This window comes from Archocentrus centrarchus, chromosome 11, assembly GCF_007364275.1.
Source record: "Archocentrus centrarchus isolate MPI-CPG fArcCen1 chromosome 11, fArcCen1, whole genome shotgun sequence".
Taxonomy (NCBI): Eukaryota; Metazoa; Chordata; class Actinopteri; order Cichliformes; family Cichlidae; genus Archocentrus; species Archocentrus centrarchus.
This window is the reverse complement of record NC_044356.1, coordinates 24,915,391-24,933,165: the sequence shown is the minus strand read 5'-3', so window position 1 is coordinate 24,933,165 and position 17,775 is coordinate 24,915,391. Positions and strand designations below refer to the sequence as shown.

Here is a 17,775-nt window from a genome sequence, read left to right as displayed (position 1 = left end):
TTTTGTTTCTTTGTGCACTCCAGACAAAGGAAATCTGAGAACATGTTAATTATTGAGCTTTAGACACGTGTAAGCATATTTTATGAACATTTCCCTCTGCCAAGCTGTCCGGTGTACTGTGGCCCTATAATGAATAATCTCCTAAAGTGCACACAGACAGAAACTAACAACTTATAAATTTAACTCTGTTTTTCAAAGATAATAGTCAGCAGTCACAAAGTTGTGCATAGTACAGAGTAATAAAAGATAGTACTTATCAGTCACATTACACAATCAAGGCAAGATCTATCTAAAACATTGCTTTGCCATTCATTTTTATTTTGGCAGAGATAGAGTCCACTGAGTCTTCTTTGTAGCTCTTCCGTTTGCAGCATTTCCTCTGGAAAAATTTGTAGATGGCAAAAATGGGGATGGACAAACTGGGAATTCCAGCTAGGATAAAGATGATGACGTAGATCCAGGAGGGATACTGACGCGGGTCGAGGACGGGAAAGTTCGGCTGTAATCAGAGTCAGTGAAAATGTTGCAATTGTCTTAAACACGGAACATCATATTACATCTTTGTAACCTGCAGTTACTGTATGCAAAAATGTGTTTCTTGAAAACTACTGTGAAGACCACACTTACCGCCTCCTGGTCCCATGCCAGAAAGGTGAACTTCTTGGTGACTTGGGTAACAAAGTAGAAAATTAGGATGAAGACCATAATGAGTGGGCTAATCACTCTCCACGTTGCCTGCCAGAAAATGTTGGGCTTGTGGCCAATCATAAACTCGATATCCTTGTTGAACCTGTTCAGAAGTAATAAGAGGGAGACATAATGTAACTGAGCACGTGTAAGGAAAAAAAAAACATCAATAAAAGGCGACCTTGTGCATTTTATTAGTTAGAGTAAATAAAGCATCGTGTCGCTGTTTGCCTGGCAGGCTGATACCAAAGCAGACTCTAGTCTGTTACTGTTCTCTAAGCTAACTTTGTGTCCAAATTTAAAACATTAAAAATATATAATACCACCTTTTTCACATTTTCTATATTTTATAAATTAGAATTATAAATTACTTCTACTCATTTCATAATTGTTATAAATAATTAGACTTTTTAGTACATTTTCCACATTCCTCACCATAGGGTTGCTGCATTACAAGACACTTCTTATCTCTCCTGTTATGAATGTGTTACATTATCTCTGCTCCAAGGTCACTTTGGTTGAACTCTAGCAAGAATTATTGTTTGCCTCATTGAATATCTGATACCAACACTGAGTGGTTCTGATTAATATGACAATAACAGGAAAGTAAATGTCACTATAATTACAAACATGAACATGTTTAGCTGGTCTGATGTTTGCTAAAGTTGCTAGAAAGCCATTACTTTGAAAACTGACTCAATGATCAGCTCATGATGGACAGACTTACCGATCAACTCCATAGATGTATATAACAGCAAACATTTCACAGAATCCGATGACTAGGAGAGGGATTGAGCCTGCAAAGTTGTCAAAAAGAGCTACCCAGTAGTTCCCAGAGCGCAGGGCGAATATGAGCCCAAGAAGGAGGGATATTAAGCAAGTCAGACCTGAAGAAGAACACAAGCAGGTGGTTACAATCAGAATCAGTTTCTCAGGTGAGTGTAAAAATGTTCTCCATATGAGAAACTTACCACAGAAAACTTCTTTGGGCCAAGATTGGGGAAGAACTTTAAGGTCTTGCAGAGGAGCCACCACTCCCTCAATGTTCCCAAACATAGTCGAAAGGCCGAGACAGAAGAGCATGGCGAAGAAAAGCACTGACCAGAGAGGCGAAACGGGCATCTTGATGATGGCCTCTGTGAACACAATGAAGGCCAAACCTGTTCCCTCTACACCCTGAAGACGTAGAGACCATATAAGTCAAGTTCTGAACCCATGTTGAATTATTTTTGTGACACTTAAACTAGAAAAAATTATCATCAAAGTAACAGGTTATTGCACTTCTACTCACCTGACTGAGGAGACTCTGCATGTCACAGGTCACTAAACTCAATTCTTGGATGATGTCTGGATTTGTCTGATTGAGGTGGGTCAGGACTTCATCATAGTTGCTTGTTGTGATGGAGTTTTCAGGGTAGTCAAAGGCATTTATGAGCGTCAGGATGTTACTGCAAAAATTAACAACAACAAAAAAAACTCATATAAGTCCACTCCGATGCAAATAAATCTCAATCTATTTGTTTCATTGTAGAATCTTATTTGGGAAAAATGGGACTCACTTTCCCTGGCATTCATCAAATTTCTGTGTTGCCCTGAAACCGATGATGGAGTAGATAACCGTTGCAGAATACACTGAAGTGCAGCCATTGATGATGGAGATGAGAACGGCATCTTGCTCACAGTTGTTGCTACAAGGATATTTTGAAGGAATGTGGTGTGAGGAGGACAATGCGTTCCTTTATGACTGTGCAATCAAAACATTCACTCACTGAACAGAGTTGTAACTGGAGAAAGAGATGAGGCCTCCAAAAGCCAGGGAGAAGGAGTAGAAAACCTGAGCTCCAGCATCCAACCAAGTCTGTGGTTTTATTAACTCATTCACCTACGGAGAATCCAAAGATACATATCCTTAATGAGATTTAAAACTGACACTTGCCTCAGTGACTATTGTTATTACACACCAGGGCACACAATGCAACAAGGTCGAGGGGTGTTCTAAAGTACCTATCTGCATCCCTTATATATCAGAATTTGCTTTACTGACTACGCTGTGTTTCAACTTTCAGTATCAGCTTTTATCAGTCCTGTGATAAAGCTTTATTGTACTCATGTTTCTGGGCTGGGTGACTTAAAACAGCAAATGTAATGGCTTAAAGAAATAGCTTTGTGGTTGTGGAAATACACTTTCTAAGAGTTATATAGCCAAATATTACTTGTGCAGTAAATATCAGGTTGCAGCCATCTCGCTCATTGTTGCCTAATCAGCGACATTGTCGCTAGATTTAACAATTTTTTTCCTCACTTTTTGTCTCTCCAAAGATGTTATTCCTCTCTCTTACAGCATCTATTACAACTACATGCAAATGACCAATCATGCAAATTGGGTAATGATGTAATATAGCGACTTCTAGCGACTTTTAGGACAGCCAATAGCTACTTTCCTTACTGAGGAGTTGGCAACAGTGATCTAGCTAAGTGAAGCGTAAAGAGTGGAACCATGAAGAACCAGCAGGTTCTTTCTCTGAAGTTAAAGAACAATTTTCACCAGAAGATTTAAAACTATGTTCATGCGATAATCTTATCCCTTCTCATTCTTCAACATGTGAATCACTGAATTCTTACATCTGGAATAAAGAGGAACTTGATTCCCTCTGTAGAGCCTTTGAGAGTCAGTCCTCTGACGAGGAAGATTGTGAGGACAAAATATGGGAGAGTGGAAGTGATGTAGACAGCCTGAAAAATGAAGGAATGAGACAAGTATATTTTAGCAAACCTACATGTGAAGGTCACTCCCTTTTCTTAGACACAATGTAACTTTCAGACCTTGCCAGTAGTCTCGATGCCCCGAATGCAGCACACATACACCAGAGTCCAGGCAGCTACCAGGGCTAGCACGATCCACCACTGCAAGCCTCCAGCATCATCGATAGATTCTGAAGTGTTCAGAGTCTCCCTGTACCAGAAGTAGTCAACAGTGGTGCTCCGTGCACACTCCTCCACTAAACCTGCAATCAACAGGTAAACAAAACAACTCGATGGCAGCAGTCCCACACGCAATGCACTGCATAATGATCCTTAGTACTCTTGCTAAATGAAGGCACACCTGTCCTGTTAGCATTGAGGGGGCATTGGCTCCAAGGCAGAGGATCTTGAAAGGAGTTGAACAGATACCACATGATCCAGGCCATGATGGTGTTGTAATACAAACCCACCAAAAATGAGACAAGTAACGATGCAATACCTGTAAAAGAGTGGGGGGAAAAAAAAGTAGAAACACAATGACAACAACCATCCTCTCCAAATGTTTGCCATGTTCACTATTTTAGTTTATTATGACAGCATGGTAAAAATTAGCCATCGTAGTGCCAAACACAAAGTGTGGCTGAAACACATGTCGTACATGTTGGCAGGTTTCCAGCGTAAATTTATGTGATCCCCAAAGTGACTGCATTTGTTTCTAAATGAGTGAGAATGATTCTATATTTTGCACTAAAGTCTATAGCACTCGATTCGGTAACTGTTGCTGCAAAAGTGAACCCCACGGAGGATCACCAGAACCATCCGGTTTCATCCCCAAATGTCAGCAAATAATTTCATGTTAATATATCACATATTCAGCCATTATCAGAGTGCCAACTTATTTGCTGTCTGTGGAGCCATTTTGCTAACATAGACAAACACGTGCACACACACACACACGTGCATGCTTTTTTGTACACACCAACTCCGGTCAGGTAAGGATTGATTGCTCTCCACACTCCCACGCTGCCTTTTCTCAGACGCTGACCGATGGCAAACTCTAAGTGCAGCAGCGGGATTCCCTCCAGAACCAGCAGGATAAGAAACGGGATCATAAACGCACCTAAAAAGACACCATTCATATTTATAATAATCTAGCAATGTGGTGTGATTCACTTTTTCAGACACTTTTTGACAACGGAAACTAAACATTGAGGGTTTGACATAATTCACACAAGTGTTGTCATAAAGACACTCATGTCACCTGTGAAAAGCTGTTTTATTACCTACACTAGCACCTATATAAACACACATTTGCTTTTCCATAATCTGAACAATGAATATCAAAGATTTTTAGTTTCACCAAATAGAAATGTGCCTGGTTATTAACACTGGGCAAAGGTCTAGGCAGTATGTACATATCCAACAATAAATTAAGTCTCAGGTTAAATAAAATGGCCATTTCCATAAATCATAAACTACCAATAAATTGCTACTGTCGGTCTCTCTGTGTTGACACAAAGTGCAGTGCTTAAGAAATGTATTAGACCACCAACCAGTGTAAGGTTTATGCCACAACTGCCCTAAATTAACAGCACTAGTAATTGTTATGCATAAATTTTCAAATTTAGCAGAAAAAAATAATAAAGATGATGATAACCTTTTGATTAAGATGCCAGACCACAGTTGTCTAATAAATTTGTCAAGCATTGTATCTGCACACTTCTTATAATCTCATGGTTGTACCTTTCCCCAGAAGCATTCCCTAAACAGGGATAATTTATGTGTATCCACTAAAATCCAGAGTGTTAGTATTTTGTTAGTAGAAACTAAGTAGATACACTGATCTTTCCTTTTGCGACACCTAGTCTATAGTCCCATATCTTTCACATCTACAGCCCCAGACGTCCCTGCATACCTCCTCCGTGGCTTTGACACAGGTACGGAAACCTCCAGACATTACCAAGCCCCACACAGAAGCCCACGCAGGTGAGGAGATACTGGGCTTTGTTGTCCCATTTGGGCCTGTCCCCAGCCTCCTCAGTTTCTATTCTTTCCAAATCTTCATGGGATGGGATTCGGTCATCCAGTCCTGGGTTTGGTAACTTCAGCTTCATGGCTGCTTGTTGTAAACTTCCCTGGTCTAAAAAAAATTGGAAATTGTAGCTTCTGAGTCGATCTTTGATAAGACGTTTTTACTTCAGCTACTTTTGTAAACCTTTAAGCAGCGGAGGGCTTTCAGAAATTAACCTCCTCTGTGCAGTTAGTTCCTGAGTCTCTGTGGACTGTCTCTCTCCCTCCCTCTTTCTCTGAGTCCTTGAGCCCTACTGTGTGTCCAGGTGAGGGATACTGAGGTATTTACTGTGACCTGTTGCACCTAACCCGTGGTTATCAGTTGCTCATCTCAGCCCGTGTCGTATTATGTGATATCAGCAACTATAAGTGGAAAAAGGTGCAACCTTGTTCTTAGTGGTTAATCCATTACATGAGATGTTGCCACCAAACAGGCTGAGTTTTTGTATTAATCAGTTTGTGAATTCTTATCAAGGAAATAATGAAATACAAATAGTATATCTCTACTATCTTCTACTGCTTTTTTATGGTCCTTGACAGATCCTTTGGCTTATTTTTTTTCTACTATTATTTGTTCGAGAAAGGCACATTTGCTCCATGTTTTTAAATTGATCATCATTAAAGTATTTATAAAAATGTCACAGAGTTGAGGAAGTGATTTTTTTTTTAAAGTTTATGGTATGTTTCCCTCACAGTGTTCCTGTCAGGTCATTGAGAGTTCCTTTAAACCTTATCAGTGTTCCTTTCTAATGCAATAATTAACCAATTAAAGACTTGCATCAACCTTTACAGAGTGGCGCATTTCTAGTATGAATCTCTGGCAGTCATGGCCATGAGGGCAGTGACTCTAACCAGTATAAAGCCAGTAGAAAGGTGAGGTTTGGAAAGTGTAACTGAAGAACATTATCAGCTTAAATTCATTACTTCTTCTTGTGACTTATTTGGAAGCATTAACTTTAATTTCAGGTGTCAACAGGATATGAAAACTGGATGTACAAAATATCCCGTCAAATCTGATTAAAAAGATTTAAAAGTCTGATGACTCTTCCCACAAATAAGGTTTTAAAGCTTTTCCCCCTGGAAGTTATACTTCTGTCATAATTTTTGCTGCTGCAAAATTCTCCCATAAATCTCAACTCAGATTTTTTTCAGTGGCTTGTGTCAACCCTAATAATGACCATGCACACCACAGTCCATCACTGTAAACTGTACAACAATACAATGGTCCCAGATTAGCCTGCACTTGTGTCCATTAACTAACTTTTGAATAACATGAAATTATTATCATGTAATTTATTTTAAAAGACATTCCACAGTATGAAATAACCAGATAACTTAAGCAACACATCTTGTACAGATCCACTGTCTGATTAATAAAATATAGCATGGGTTAAGGTATTACATGCAAGTGCTGAATGTCCACTTTATAAAATGTCACTTGCTCAGCAGTTCTTACCTTAGAACAAAACCTCTTGACTTCTCTGTCTTACGTCTTTCTCCATCTCTGAGAGTGAATTTATCACACTTTTTTTTCTACTTGGAAACTGCAACTACAGCAACTGTGGCTAGCCTAGTTTGTGTGCCAGACTGTAAGGCAACAGTGTGTGTCTTGCTAACATTTGCTGACCTGTTTGAAATGCCTCACTTGAAATTACCTGCCACTTCCAAAAAGTTACTCCTTTTATGCTCACTCCCCTTCTGTAGCAGTAGCTACGAAATTCATTTAATGTTATTTTATAATCAAACTGCCTATCAGATTGAATAATCCAAGCTTATTATCTAAAAGTACATGTGAAATCAACATGTTACCCTTACTAGTGTAAAATGCTTTTACTGTTCGTACTGGGTATCCTTGTGGAGGTACAATAAGTTTATATTTGGAAGAAGTCACACTTGGATAAGTGTAATAGGAGCTTATCCTGATTCTTCCACCCTTTGCATCTTGGGGACCTTTTTAATAATATTATATTTTACTAAAATCGCAATTTTTCTTCCTGAATAGATACCTCCTTCCAGGGTTCAGTGCCTTTTCAGTGCTCAATTTCAAAATTAAGGACTTATATATACTTTTTAAGGTTTGCGGTTATATGACCACATATGACATAAGCGGTGGCTGTGGCTTAGGCGGTAGAGCAAGTCATCATGAGCCAGGTTGTCATGAACCAGTTCATAAAGTTTGAAACACATGACGTTGCTCAACATGTTCAATGTACAATTTTCAAATAGTTAGAAAATGTCGGTCAGAACTGCCGCCTGACCGCCAATGCCTGAGGCATCCTCTCTACACCACTGCACTATTGTGGTCTGCCACCGGTCTGGCAGATTAATTCAAAGGCCTCATTGAATTCTCTAAAATAGGCCATCATTGATTCACAGAAATACTCTACTGACAATATTAGACAGGAACAAGCTGCGAGTGCGGCGCAGCAGCTGTGGAAAGCAACCAAAGCTGCCGGACACATGCACATTAATCCTATATGTTCCTGGTGTATTTTCGTCTATGCTGGCCTGCACATTTGTGCGTAATCTGGTGATTGGTGGCCGGTCTTGTGCCAAAAAGTGATTGTCGGCTGATTTTATTTGCCCAAAAAAATTATTGTTGGTATTTATATTGTTGTAAATGACTTTTTGACCTATAATCTGTCAAGCATATGTCAAACATTATCTCTAATGAATTATATTAATTCATTTTGAGTCATAAAGAACATTCCTGTCACTGCAATCAGTTTTTGGCAACTCCGGCGGCCAGTGTTGCCAACTTAGTGACTTTGTCGCTAGGCCTTTTCAGACCCACCAGTGGCTTTTTTTCCAAAAAGCATCTAGCAACAAATCTAGCAACTTTTTCCAGTGACATCAGCGACTTTTCCCGCTATTCAGATGACAAATCGCTCCACTACAGTGTGTACAGTGTGGCAGCATGTGCATTTTGCATACATGCAGTGCATTACACATTTACATTCAAATTCAAATCACTTTATTGCACCCTATAAATTCTAACATATAGGTATATATTAGAAATATTAGTGTTTATTACAGGGTGTACTCTGCCTCTTGTCCAATGACAGCTGGGATAGGCTCCAGGATAAGCGGAAGAGGATGGATGGATTTTTATTAGTGCAATAATACAATGTTTTAATAGATAGGAAAGAGTGTATTTGATACTAAGATTTCCAGAATTTTTCAACAACAGGATGTATTTTTAATTCTTCCTATTACATTAAAATACCAAAGAACCAGGTGAAATTAAATGTCATGAAAAAAAGAAACATTTTCTTTGTACACTTTTGGGGAAGGGGGAGTGGGTTCTGAAAAAGAGTACTCTTTGTACACTTTGGAAAATGTTGATAATTGTGAATGACCCCTTACATGAAAATCATTAACATTAAAAGTAATCAAGAAGACACTTCATGAAAATTATTTGATTTCTTAATGTTTTTAAAATCTATTTTGTAGAGTGACAAAAACTCTAATGTTTAATTCATTGTTGAGGTTATTTCTAAAAATAAATAAATAAATAAAGATGTGAAAATTTACCATCCAGCCATCCATTTTCTGCCACTTACCCTTTTCAGGGTCGCGGGGGCGGCTGGAACCTATCCCAGCTATCATAGGGTGAGGGGCGGGGTACACCCTGTACAGGTCGCCAGTGTGTTGTATGGCCAACACAGAGAAACAGACAACCATTCACACTCACATTTACACCTATGGGCAATTTAGAATCACCAATTAATCTAACCCCAGTAACTGTATGTCTTTGGACTGTGGGAGGAAACCGGAGTACCCGGAGAAAACCCACTCAAACACGGGGAGAACATGCAAACTCCACCCAGATAGGCCCAGGCCAAGGTGGATTTGACCCCAGACCTTCTCGCTGTGATGCCACCATGCCACCATGCTGCCATATGAAAAATAATTATACACATATTTCTAATATATGTACTTTTTAAATGTGGAGCAGAGAAGACAGGAAGAAAAGTTCAGATTTGGATCGGCATGTGGGAGAAAAAGGAACAAGCAGCAGGGCTACTTTCTTCATCTTGTCACAAAAGACACAATAATAGGATTTGGAGAACCAGAAGACAAATGAATGGATGGAATATTAGTATTAATATTCCTCAAAAGAGTTTGGCAATTATCCTTTAAAAATTCTCTTTGAGGAAAACTGCACATTTTTCAAGTAGGAACAGGATGCTCTGCAGTGTTCTTGTTCATGTGGATTTTTGGCACAAACAGTGTTGAGCTCACTGCAGCATATTTGGAATAGTTTCAATAAGACAAAATACTTAGCGGTGTCTCATTGGAGCTACAGTGAATTGCCCGCTTATCTAACCCTTCAGGACACTCAGGTAATCATCTTACAGAAAGCAATAAGTGATAGCGCCTATGGTGCTGTCTGACAATGCTAACCAATGAGCACCAGATAGCAGGCCAAAGATAAGCAGGATCAAAGATGACAGGCATTGATCTTCTAAACACCTAAACAAACCCACATCTCCAACACAGAAACAATGTACACACTGGCACATTGTCACATATATCTATAAGACAGTATAAGTAACTCTTCTTATGGAAATGAAGGGATCTGGGGTCTTACAGACACTTCCAAACATCAATAAGAGTCCAGGATAAAACTTTATGGCCTCTGTTCCCTCCACACTCTATAAAACAATAACTTGCAGTACTTCACCAACCTATTTACAGGACAAGCTCTAAAAGAATAAATAAATAAAATAATAACAGCACTAAAAATGATGTTATGCCCACAGTTTTTAAACAATAGAAATATATTTTCAAGAAAATGTTATTTTTTTAAGGCTATTTACAGAGTTCAAAGCAATCTATATATATCTTATACTTGGGTTAAGTCTGGTTCCTCCACTGTCTGGGACACGTTGTTTTAGCTCCTCTCTGCTTGAGCCAGCTTTGTTTGAACAGCAGGTGGGTGGGGCGTTTGTGGTCACAGCTAGACCTGGGCACCTTGGATGCCCATATTAATATTATCCCCTCTCAGTGACATCATACAGACCCAAAAGTTGACAAAAAAAAAAAAATAACTGTCTGAAAAGGAGTGCTTAGAGCAGTTTCAGCTTTTGGCTCACAGGGATGACTTGTACATATGCTGACCTCATATTTGTAAACTGTAAAGAATCGGCAGCAACAGAGCCCGTCAAAGTTGATCTGATGAGAAAGATAATGGTCACCAAGTAGAGCAGAGTGGAGCTGATGTGCACAAATTGAAGAGGAAAGTGAGACTGTATTATTATTTTTGCCTGTACATAACTGTACGTTACATGAATCCACATATAAATGAAGCTGGAACCGTTTCCCCAGCAGACATTTAGAGACAGCACAGCAACATTAATCATCACCACATCTGACACTTCCAGGGCCTTTTACTGTTGAGCTCAGTGAAACTGAAGCTGCGCTCTTTTAGTAATGAAAAGCATAATGCTTGCTGTAAAAATGGGGATATTACTTCCAACAAATGCAAATATGTTAGGTGTTATAAACAAACAGCATAAAAAACCCATACAACTGTAGAGAATGAAATACACACTGTAGAGGACCAGCTTTAAAAGCTGTTATATTTAAAAGCTATTAAAGCTGTTATGTTTAGACAGAGTAGTCACATGGCACTGAGAATCTGCGCTGCATTGGTCTTGTTTGTTGTCCCAGTCCATCTAATGCATCAAACATACTTCACACAGTCCTATCACTGTCCATCACAAGAGACCTCGAGCCTTGTCAGTAGTGTCTGATAAAGGGAGTCAAAGAAGCTCCCTGATATCAAAATCCCAGGAAAGGTCCACAGTAAGAAAAGGGTAAACTTAGGTAACTTAAAGGATACAAGAGTTGTTTACATTGGCTTAGACAAACGCCTTCTTTAGTGTAACCACTGAAATATTAGATGTTTTCACACCATGCTGCAAACTGAAAAAATCTGTAATTTCTAAATTACAGAATGTTGTATACGACCTTCATTACTGCCTCTATAATTCCTTCATGTCAAGTAATTTAATGTCCCAACAATTCATTCTGTGTGATTTTCAATTATATACTTTCAAAACTTGTCATGTAAGACTTCCAGAAACAATTATGCACGCAAAGTGAGAAAATGGCGCAATCAGAGTTTTTATTGTTTTCATTATCAAGCGTGACGATGCAGGCTGAGTGGGGTCAGGGCTGAAAGGTCGCTTCTTTGTCAAACCTTTTTTCAGATAGCAGCGATTTCTGTCAGCTGATATGGAAAAGCGGTATGACACAACAGATTTTGATCCTTCATTCCTGACATGTTTTGGCCTCTAGAGAAAGGTGGCTTCTGGTTGTTAGTTATGTCTGCTCTGATAGTAATCATTTTATACTGTATGCACCAATCAGCTACAACACTCCTGCCCTGTACTGTATGGGTCTCAAAACAGCTCTGACCCATCGACGGTGGTCTCCCGTGGTGTCAACCACTGGGGTGATCTTTTGGGAATTGTGTGTTGAGGGGTGGCAATCAGGCTTGCTCAGAAAACTTACTCTCTGTTAATTAGCATTTGCTAACACACTAAACCAGACGTGAGCATGTTAGTACAGTTTACAGGCTTCCTGCTCCTCTCGATGATTTCTGCCAACTGACAAAAAGACCATTTTTACATGTTTACATGTGCTGATGCCATCCTGTCACCGCACAGTGTGACTAAAACCACTGTCCTTGTAGCAAAACAAAATAAACTCCAAGGTTTTATGTACAGTGCATTAATGCATCAGTAGGTCCATGCTTTTAAATGGATGGCTCAACTTTATGAAGCTTTTTCCATCCACTTCTAAGTTAATGTTTAACATAAATCACTTTAAGCCTGGATATTAACCTCACAATGACGCTTCAGACTTTTATTATGTTTCTAGCATTTTAGATTATGCACGCTCAATTTTTTATCTCCAGGATTTATATTCTCTCATCAGATTTTCTTACTTATTGAAATATAATTACAACTGTCCAGTAAGGTTGAGATAAATCATTGACGGTGATTCCAGAACAGTAGCTTGCACTTCCCTGCATTTTGCATAAAATATACAAGTGAAATATAATCAATTCTTAAGTCATGCAAACCCTTATACTGCATGAAATCACCTGATAAAATCTGAGTCGATGCGTTTTATTTTATGCCGACATACCTGAGTATGTATAATTTGACATAGGGATGGATCAGTGCCACTTTTAATATCTGATATCTCAAACTTTTTGGATCTTGCCACATGATTCCAATCTGAGACCACACATTGCTATTTATGGTATGCTGCTCAAGGTTCAGTTTGCTTTTATGTGATAATTTAGGGTAAAAGATTATATTGGATTTAGCTTATTTTGAAAAGTCGAATTCAGTATATTTCACAATCATTTTTCATTCAAAGACATCCAACAATTAATCAATGAGCAACTTTATTTCCTTTTTATATTTTTATTTTTGTTTCCATTCTTTAGGCTACACAATAGCCCCGGAGAGTGAAACCTAGAGCTCAGGGTCACAGGGAGGCTGAAGCTTATGTCAGTTGTCACTGGGAGCGAGGAGGGGTACACTCTGGGTGGGTAAACAACCAATCATGCACACCTTCAATGTACAGTCACCAATCTAACAACTAACAAGCATGTCTTTAGACTTCAGGTGGAAGCTGGAGTACCCGGAGAGAACCCATGAAGGCACACAGAAAGGCCCTGGTGAATTCAAACCTAGGACATTCTTGCTGTGAGGCAACCACTGGTCCACTGTGCCACTGTTCTTCTTCTTTATAGGCAACTGCAAAAGTCCCAGCACTGCTAGACTGGCAGTCAGTGAGCACAAGCTTGTTTGTGTAGTTTGCACACACTCCATCTCATACACCATCTCCAAGGGACAGGAAAAAAAAGTTACCATTTCAGGTAATACACCTCTGTTCTTCAGAGCTTCAGAGCTCAGAGCTCGGTGAGTAACCGCATATGTGTGCCTGCAGACAGCAGATCAGAAGTAAACCAGTTTTCACCCTCAATCATTTTTATTTTTATGGAAAACTAAAATGTCCCTGAGTAGTAGGTGATTCCTGAGCTTTGTCCCTCAGTCTACTGCAGCTGTACAGAATCAAACGTGATCATGTAATGAAAGTGCTTACACACCCAAACTGTCAAATTGTCACATCTATTTATGTAACAATCCTGACATGTGGGGACACTTCAAAGAAACAAATGCAGCCACAGAGCAACGTGCACTGCCAGAAAGACATGATCATTTTCAGAGAAAGATTCAATGGACCTGAAAAAATTCCACAATGCCTACTCAAGTGATGCATCCAAAGGTCACTAAATCTGTTAGGCAGCACAAATCTGTAAATCCTGAGCAGATTTTTTACAGCTGGGTGAAGATAGTGATTGTCAGTTACTGAGCTGTCTTAAATTTGGCATGGGTCATTTCATTTATTGTGTTTCCTGAGCTGAAAAAAAAAATCCACTCTGTACATGACATCATTTTCTGTTTGTTCATCCTGTTGATGTATTTGATATACCGGTATCCAGTGTGCATGTACATATGCCTATACAGATGTATATACAGTACTCATGTGCAGGCCCATAGGCAACTGTTTGCATACTGTATATGAATAGCTAGAACCTTCAGCTGGGTTGTACTCTAAATGAAATTATAAATATCCATCCATCCATCCATCCATCCATGTTCACATTTATGGGCAATTTAGAATCACCAATTAACCTAACCCCACAAACTGCATATATATATATATATATATATATATATATATATATATATCAGTGACGTGCAGTCAGGGGAGGCAGGTGAGGCACGGCCTCACCTGTCATCGTGGAAATATAAAATTAAAAAATAAATTAAATGGTTATATTCATTCAGTGATTTGTATTTTAAAGTTCTTTTCCATTTAACTACACCATTTTTAGATTAGTTTTTTCAAAATCGCTGAATTTTCGCATTTGCCGGTCAAATACTAAGAGACGAACGGTGAGGCACCAGCCCGGCGAGCCGCACCACGGATTGCGCAATCCGTGGTGCGGCTCAGTATAGTCATTGCCAATGACTACTAACTGTGCTGGCATGCTATGCAGTGAGACCGGATTACTTTCCCTTTGCATGTGGCTATTAAAATGTTCTAACACTTTTACTATATGAACTAAATTTCTATATTTTAGCTGGTGTATATAATGCACAGTTTTTTTTTTTGTTTTTTTCATTAACAACTGTATGTGTGTGTAATGCATTCTTGTGTTGAGCGATCATGAAACTGCTGCGAAGAGACACTAGGTGAGGCACGCAGTTCTCGTGCCTCATGGTAGGGGGCGCTGGTGATCCCAGGGACTCTACGACTCCTCGGCGGCAAGCTACCATAAACAGTTAGCAAGGCCAGTTAGTTTTTCCTGTTGCTTGGCCTTATGTTCAACATGGAAGATTACATAACTCAACTGAAAGAATTTTCTAAACTGGACTTTCAATCGAAGCAGAAGATAATAATTAAAGGAAGACCAACACCGGAGCTAAAAGGTTTGCTTCAGACTATGTTAATGTTAAACAAAACAACTGTTGCCAATCAAATGGTGAATAAGCTATATGTTTGTAAATCTGATGTGATGACGTCAGTGCCTCACCAGTCACGACCCTCACCGCACGTCACTGATATATATATATATATATATATATATATATATATATATATATATATATATATATATATATATATATATATATATATATCCAGTGTCTAAGGTGCAACAAATGATCTTAGTCATAGTGTAAAGGTGATGTTTCCTAATGCTGATGTAGCAAGAATATAGATAAGATAATAGGCATAAATTTATGGTTCTCAGGGTGTGTGGGAACCTCTTTAAGCCTTTTATGCTTTATTTACAACCAGTAATCAACATGAGATGCATGCTGTGTAGATTCTTGTCTCCATTGAGGAAACTCTCTTTCTGAGTGCCATTTGTTTATTTGGTAAAGAGGTGGAGCACAGGCAGAGAAAAACCTAGTAAAGTTTAGTGTAAGTCCTTCGAGCGCTGTAGCGCCATCAGTGTGTGGCAGTTGGATGTGTGTATTTGCTTGTAACTTTTAAATCATATGCCTGATTGCTACAATTGGGTTTTTAGTTAGATTCCATCTATTTTCTTCCACTTATCATTTTCAGGGTTTTTGAAAAGGACTTTTGAAAACTTTTGAAAAACTTTTGTTTTTCAAAAGTTTGTCTGCCAAAAACAGTCAAATTCAGTGACAGACTGGAGATCACAGCTCTGTATGGTCCAGTACATGGAGGCAGTGAGAGCAGTCCTCTACTGTGATTGGTGGTTAAGTTTAGCTTAGCTTGGGTCAGAGAGTAGAGCAGTTCCAATCTATGACCAACTTTGATCATGGCCTGTGGACCCTATTTTGAGGAAGCACAAGTGACATGGCTTTATTTGACCACTTGGGGTCGCTGCCATAACGTAATAGTGTGTTTTGCAAAATTGTTCTTTGAGGTTATTTCCTTTATGTCTACTTAGTGGTGTTTTGGCTGCGAGTAGTCCTGCATATTACAGAATAGTGGAACTGGATTTGGGCCTCTGCTCTCTGAATGTCCTTCTACTTTTTCACTGTTTCATTTGTAGTTTAAAAAAAAAAAAAAGATTGGCCATTATATAATTTCATAATGTGCCTTGATGTGACATCAGGGCAGTCTGAAACCTCAGCTTTTGGCTCACATGGATTACTTACACAGACATCAGTATTTGAAAGCTTTGAAAATCTGAAACTAATACATGGGGAAAAAAAGGAAAACATTGGTAGGTCATCTTTAAAGCCCCAGTCACACCAGAAGAAAAATAGGTTGGCAACATCTGTGAGACCACAAAACAAACAAACACAAAAAAATACAGTGGTTGGTGATTGACTGCACTGAATTTTTTGCTCTCTGAGACCAATTGCAAGTAGTTGCAGTGACCAACTGGTCACCCAGAGGTTGAACTTGCAGCACCTTCAGCCTCTGGGCAACCAATTTTCATTGCAAGGCTCACATGGTGGTAGTAATTTTAGTTTGTCTCCAGCCACTGTTTTCCCTAGTGTGACTGTAGCCTAAAGCACTTGCCTGATCATCTAGGCAAGAGTGCTCCATTGTCCTGCCTACACTTAGAGATGAGAACAAAACCAGCTGGGGATCAAACTGGAAACCCTGTAAATAGCAGATGAATTTCTCTGCCAGGATTTAGCCTATCACAAAAAAGCATTTACTGTAAATGCACTTGTGTGTTTCATTTTTCAGACATTATCCACACATACAGAAGTATGTGGAGTCCTGAAGTATGCTTACTTTTGTTCTGACTTATCTACCCTATCTTCAGCTCAACAGAAATGTTTCTTGAGAGGCTGATTACTATTTAAAGGGATCACGTACCCTAGAAAGTCTACATAGGAGTAAATAATGCAGCTATGCTATCAAATTGTTAATACAATGAAAAAAGCAGAGTTGCTGGGGTTTTATAGATATATGGAAACTGTCAGGAATTCCATCCATTCATCCATTTTCTTAACCGCTTATTCAGTTTAGGGTCATGAGGTGCTAGTGCTAGTGCCGGCCCTGCGACAGATTGGCAACCTGTCCAGGGTGTACTCTGCCTCTCACCCTGTGACAGCTGGGATATGCTCCAGCCCACCCCTGGAAAAAAATGACTGGATGGATGTGCTGGAACCTATTCCACCATGGAAACGCGGAAAGGTCTGTTGCAGGTGTCAGGACTTCATTTGCAATTCTGTGTTTGGACACTTTGGCCACAAGAGGTCATAATTGGTCTAGATTTCCTTCTACCCTCCAACCCATCAAATACTCATTCCATTACACTCCTGTATAGAGTTAAGATTTATATCAAGCCATCTGCTATATTATTCTATAAGAATATTTAATACCGGTCATAATATTCAAATAAAGTAATATCCTCGCATTAAGGCAGTATTGGGAATTTACTTTTCCACTTTCATTTCTTTATACATGTATCTCACTATATTCAGCTGCTTGTTTTCCTATTTTGGAATTTTACTAAGTCCATGGGTCATGGTTTATATTTATTAAATATTTGTATTCGTCTACATAAATGTATCAGGGGATTAGTGCCGTTCCTTTTCAGATAGAAAGCCACAGCTAAGTCGGAGACAGTGATCTGAACGGAGGGGGAGGAGGGCGAGATGAGGCTGAGGGGAAAATAGATACGGGGGGGGGGGGGGGTGTGTTGGATTTACTGAGACTCAGACAGACAGCAGACCGGCTGTCCCA

At 39.2% G+C, this 17,775-nt stretch overlaps 1 protein-coding gene across 1 annotated transcript; it reads right to left on the bottom strand.

Moving 5' to 3' along the window:
• On the bottom strand, positions 1–5,682 carry LOC115787979 (sodium-dependent neutral amino acid transporter B(0)AT1-like). Its single transcript, XM_030740807.1, has 12 exons — positions 5,345–5,682; positions 4,409–4,549; positions 3,791–3,928; positions 3,511–3,692; positions 3,310–3,420; positions 2,457–2,569; positions 2,247–2,375; positions 1,979–2,135; positions 1,659–1,863; positions 1,415–1,574; positions 628–790; positions 1–499 (listed from the first exon to the last, which is right to left on the bottom strand). Exons 1-12 carry the CDS (start codon positions 5,541–5,543, stop codon positions 290–292), a joined length of 1,908 nt encoding a protein of 635 aa, XP_030596667.1. The 5' UTR covers positions 5,544–5,682; the 3' UTR covers positions 1–289.
• Between the last annotated feature and the right edge of the window lie 12,093 nt (positions 5,683–17,775).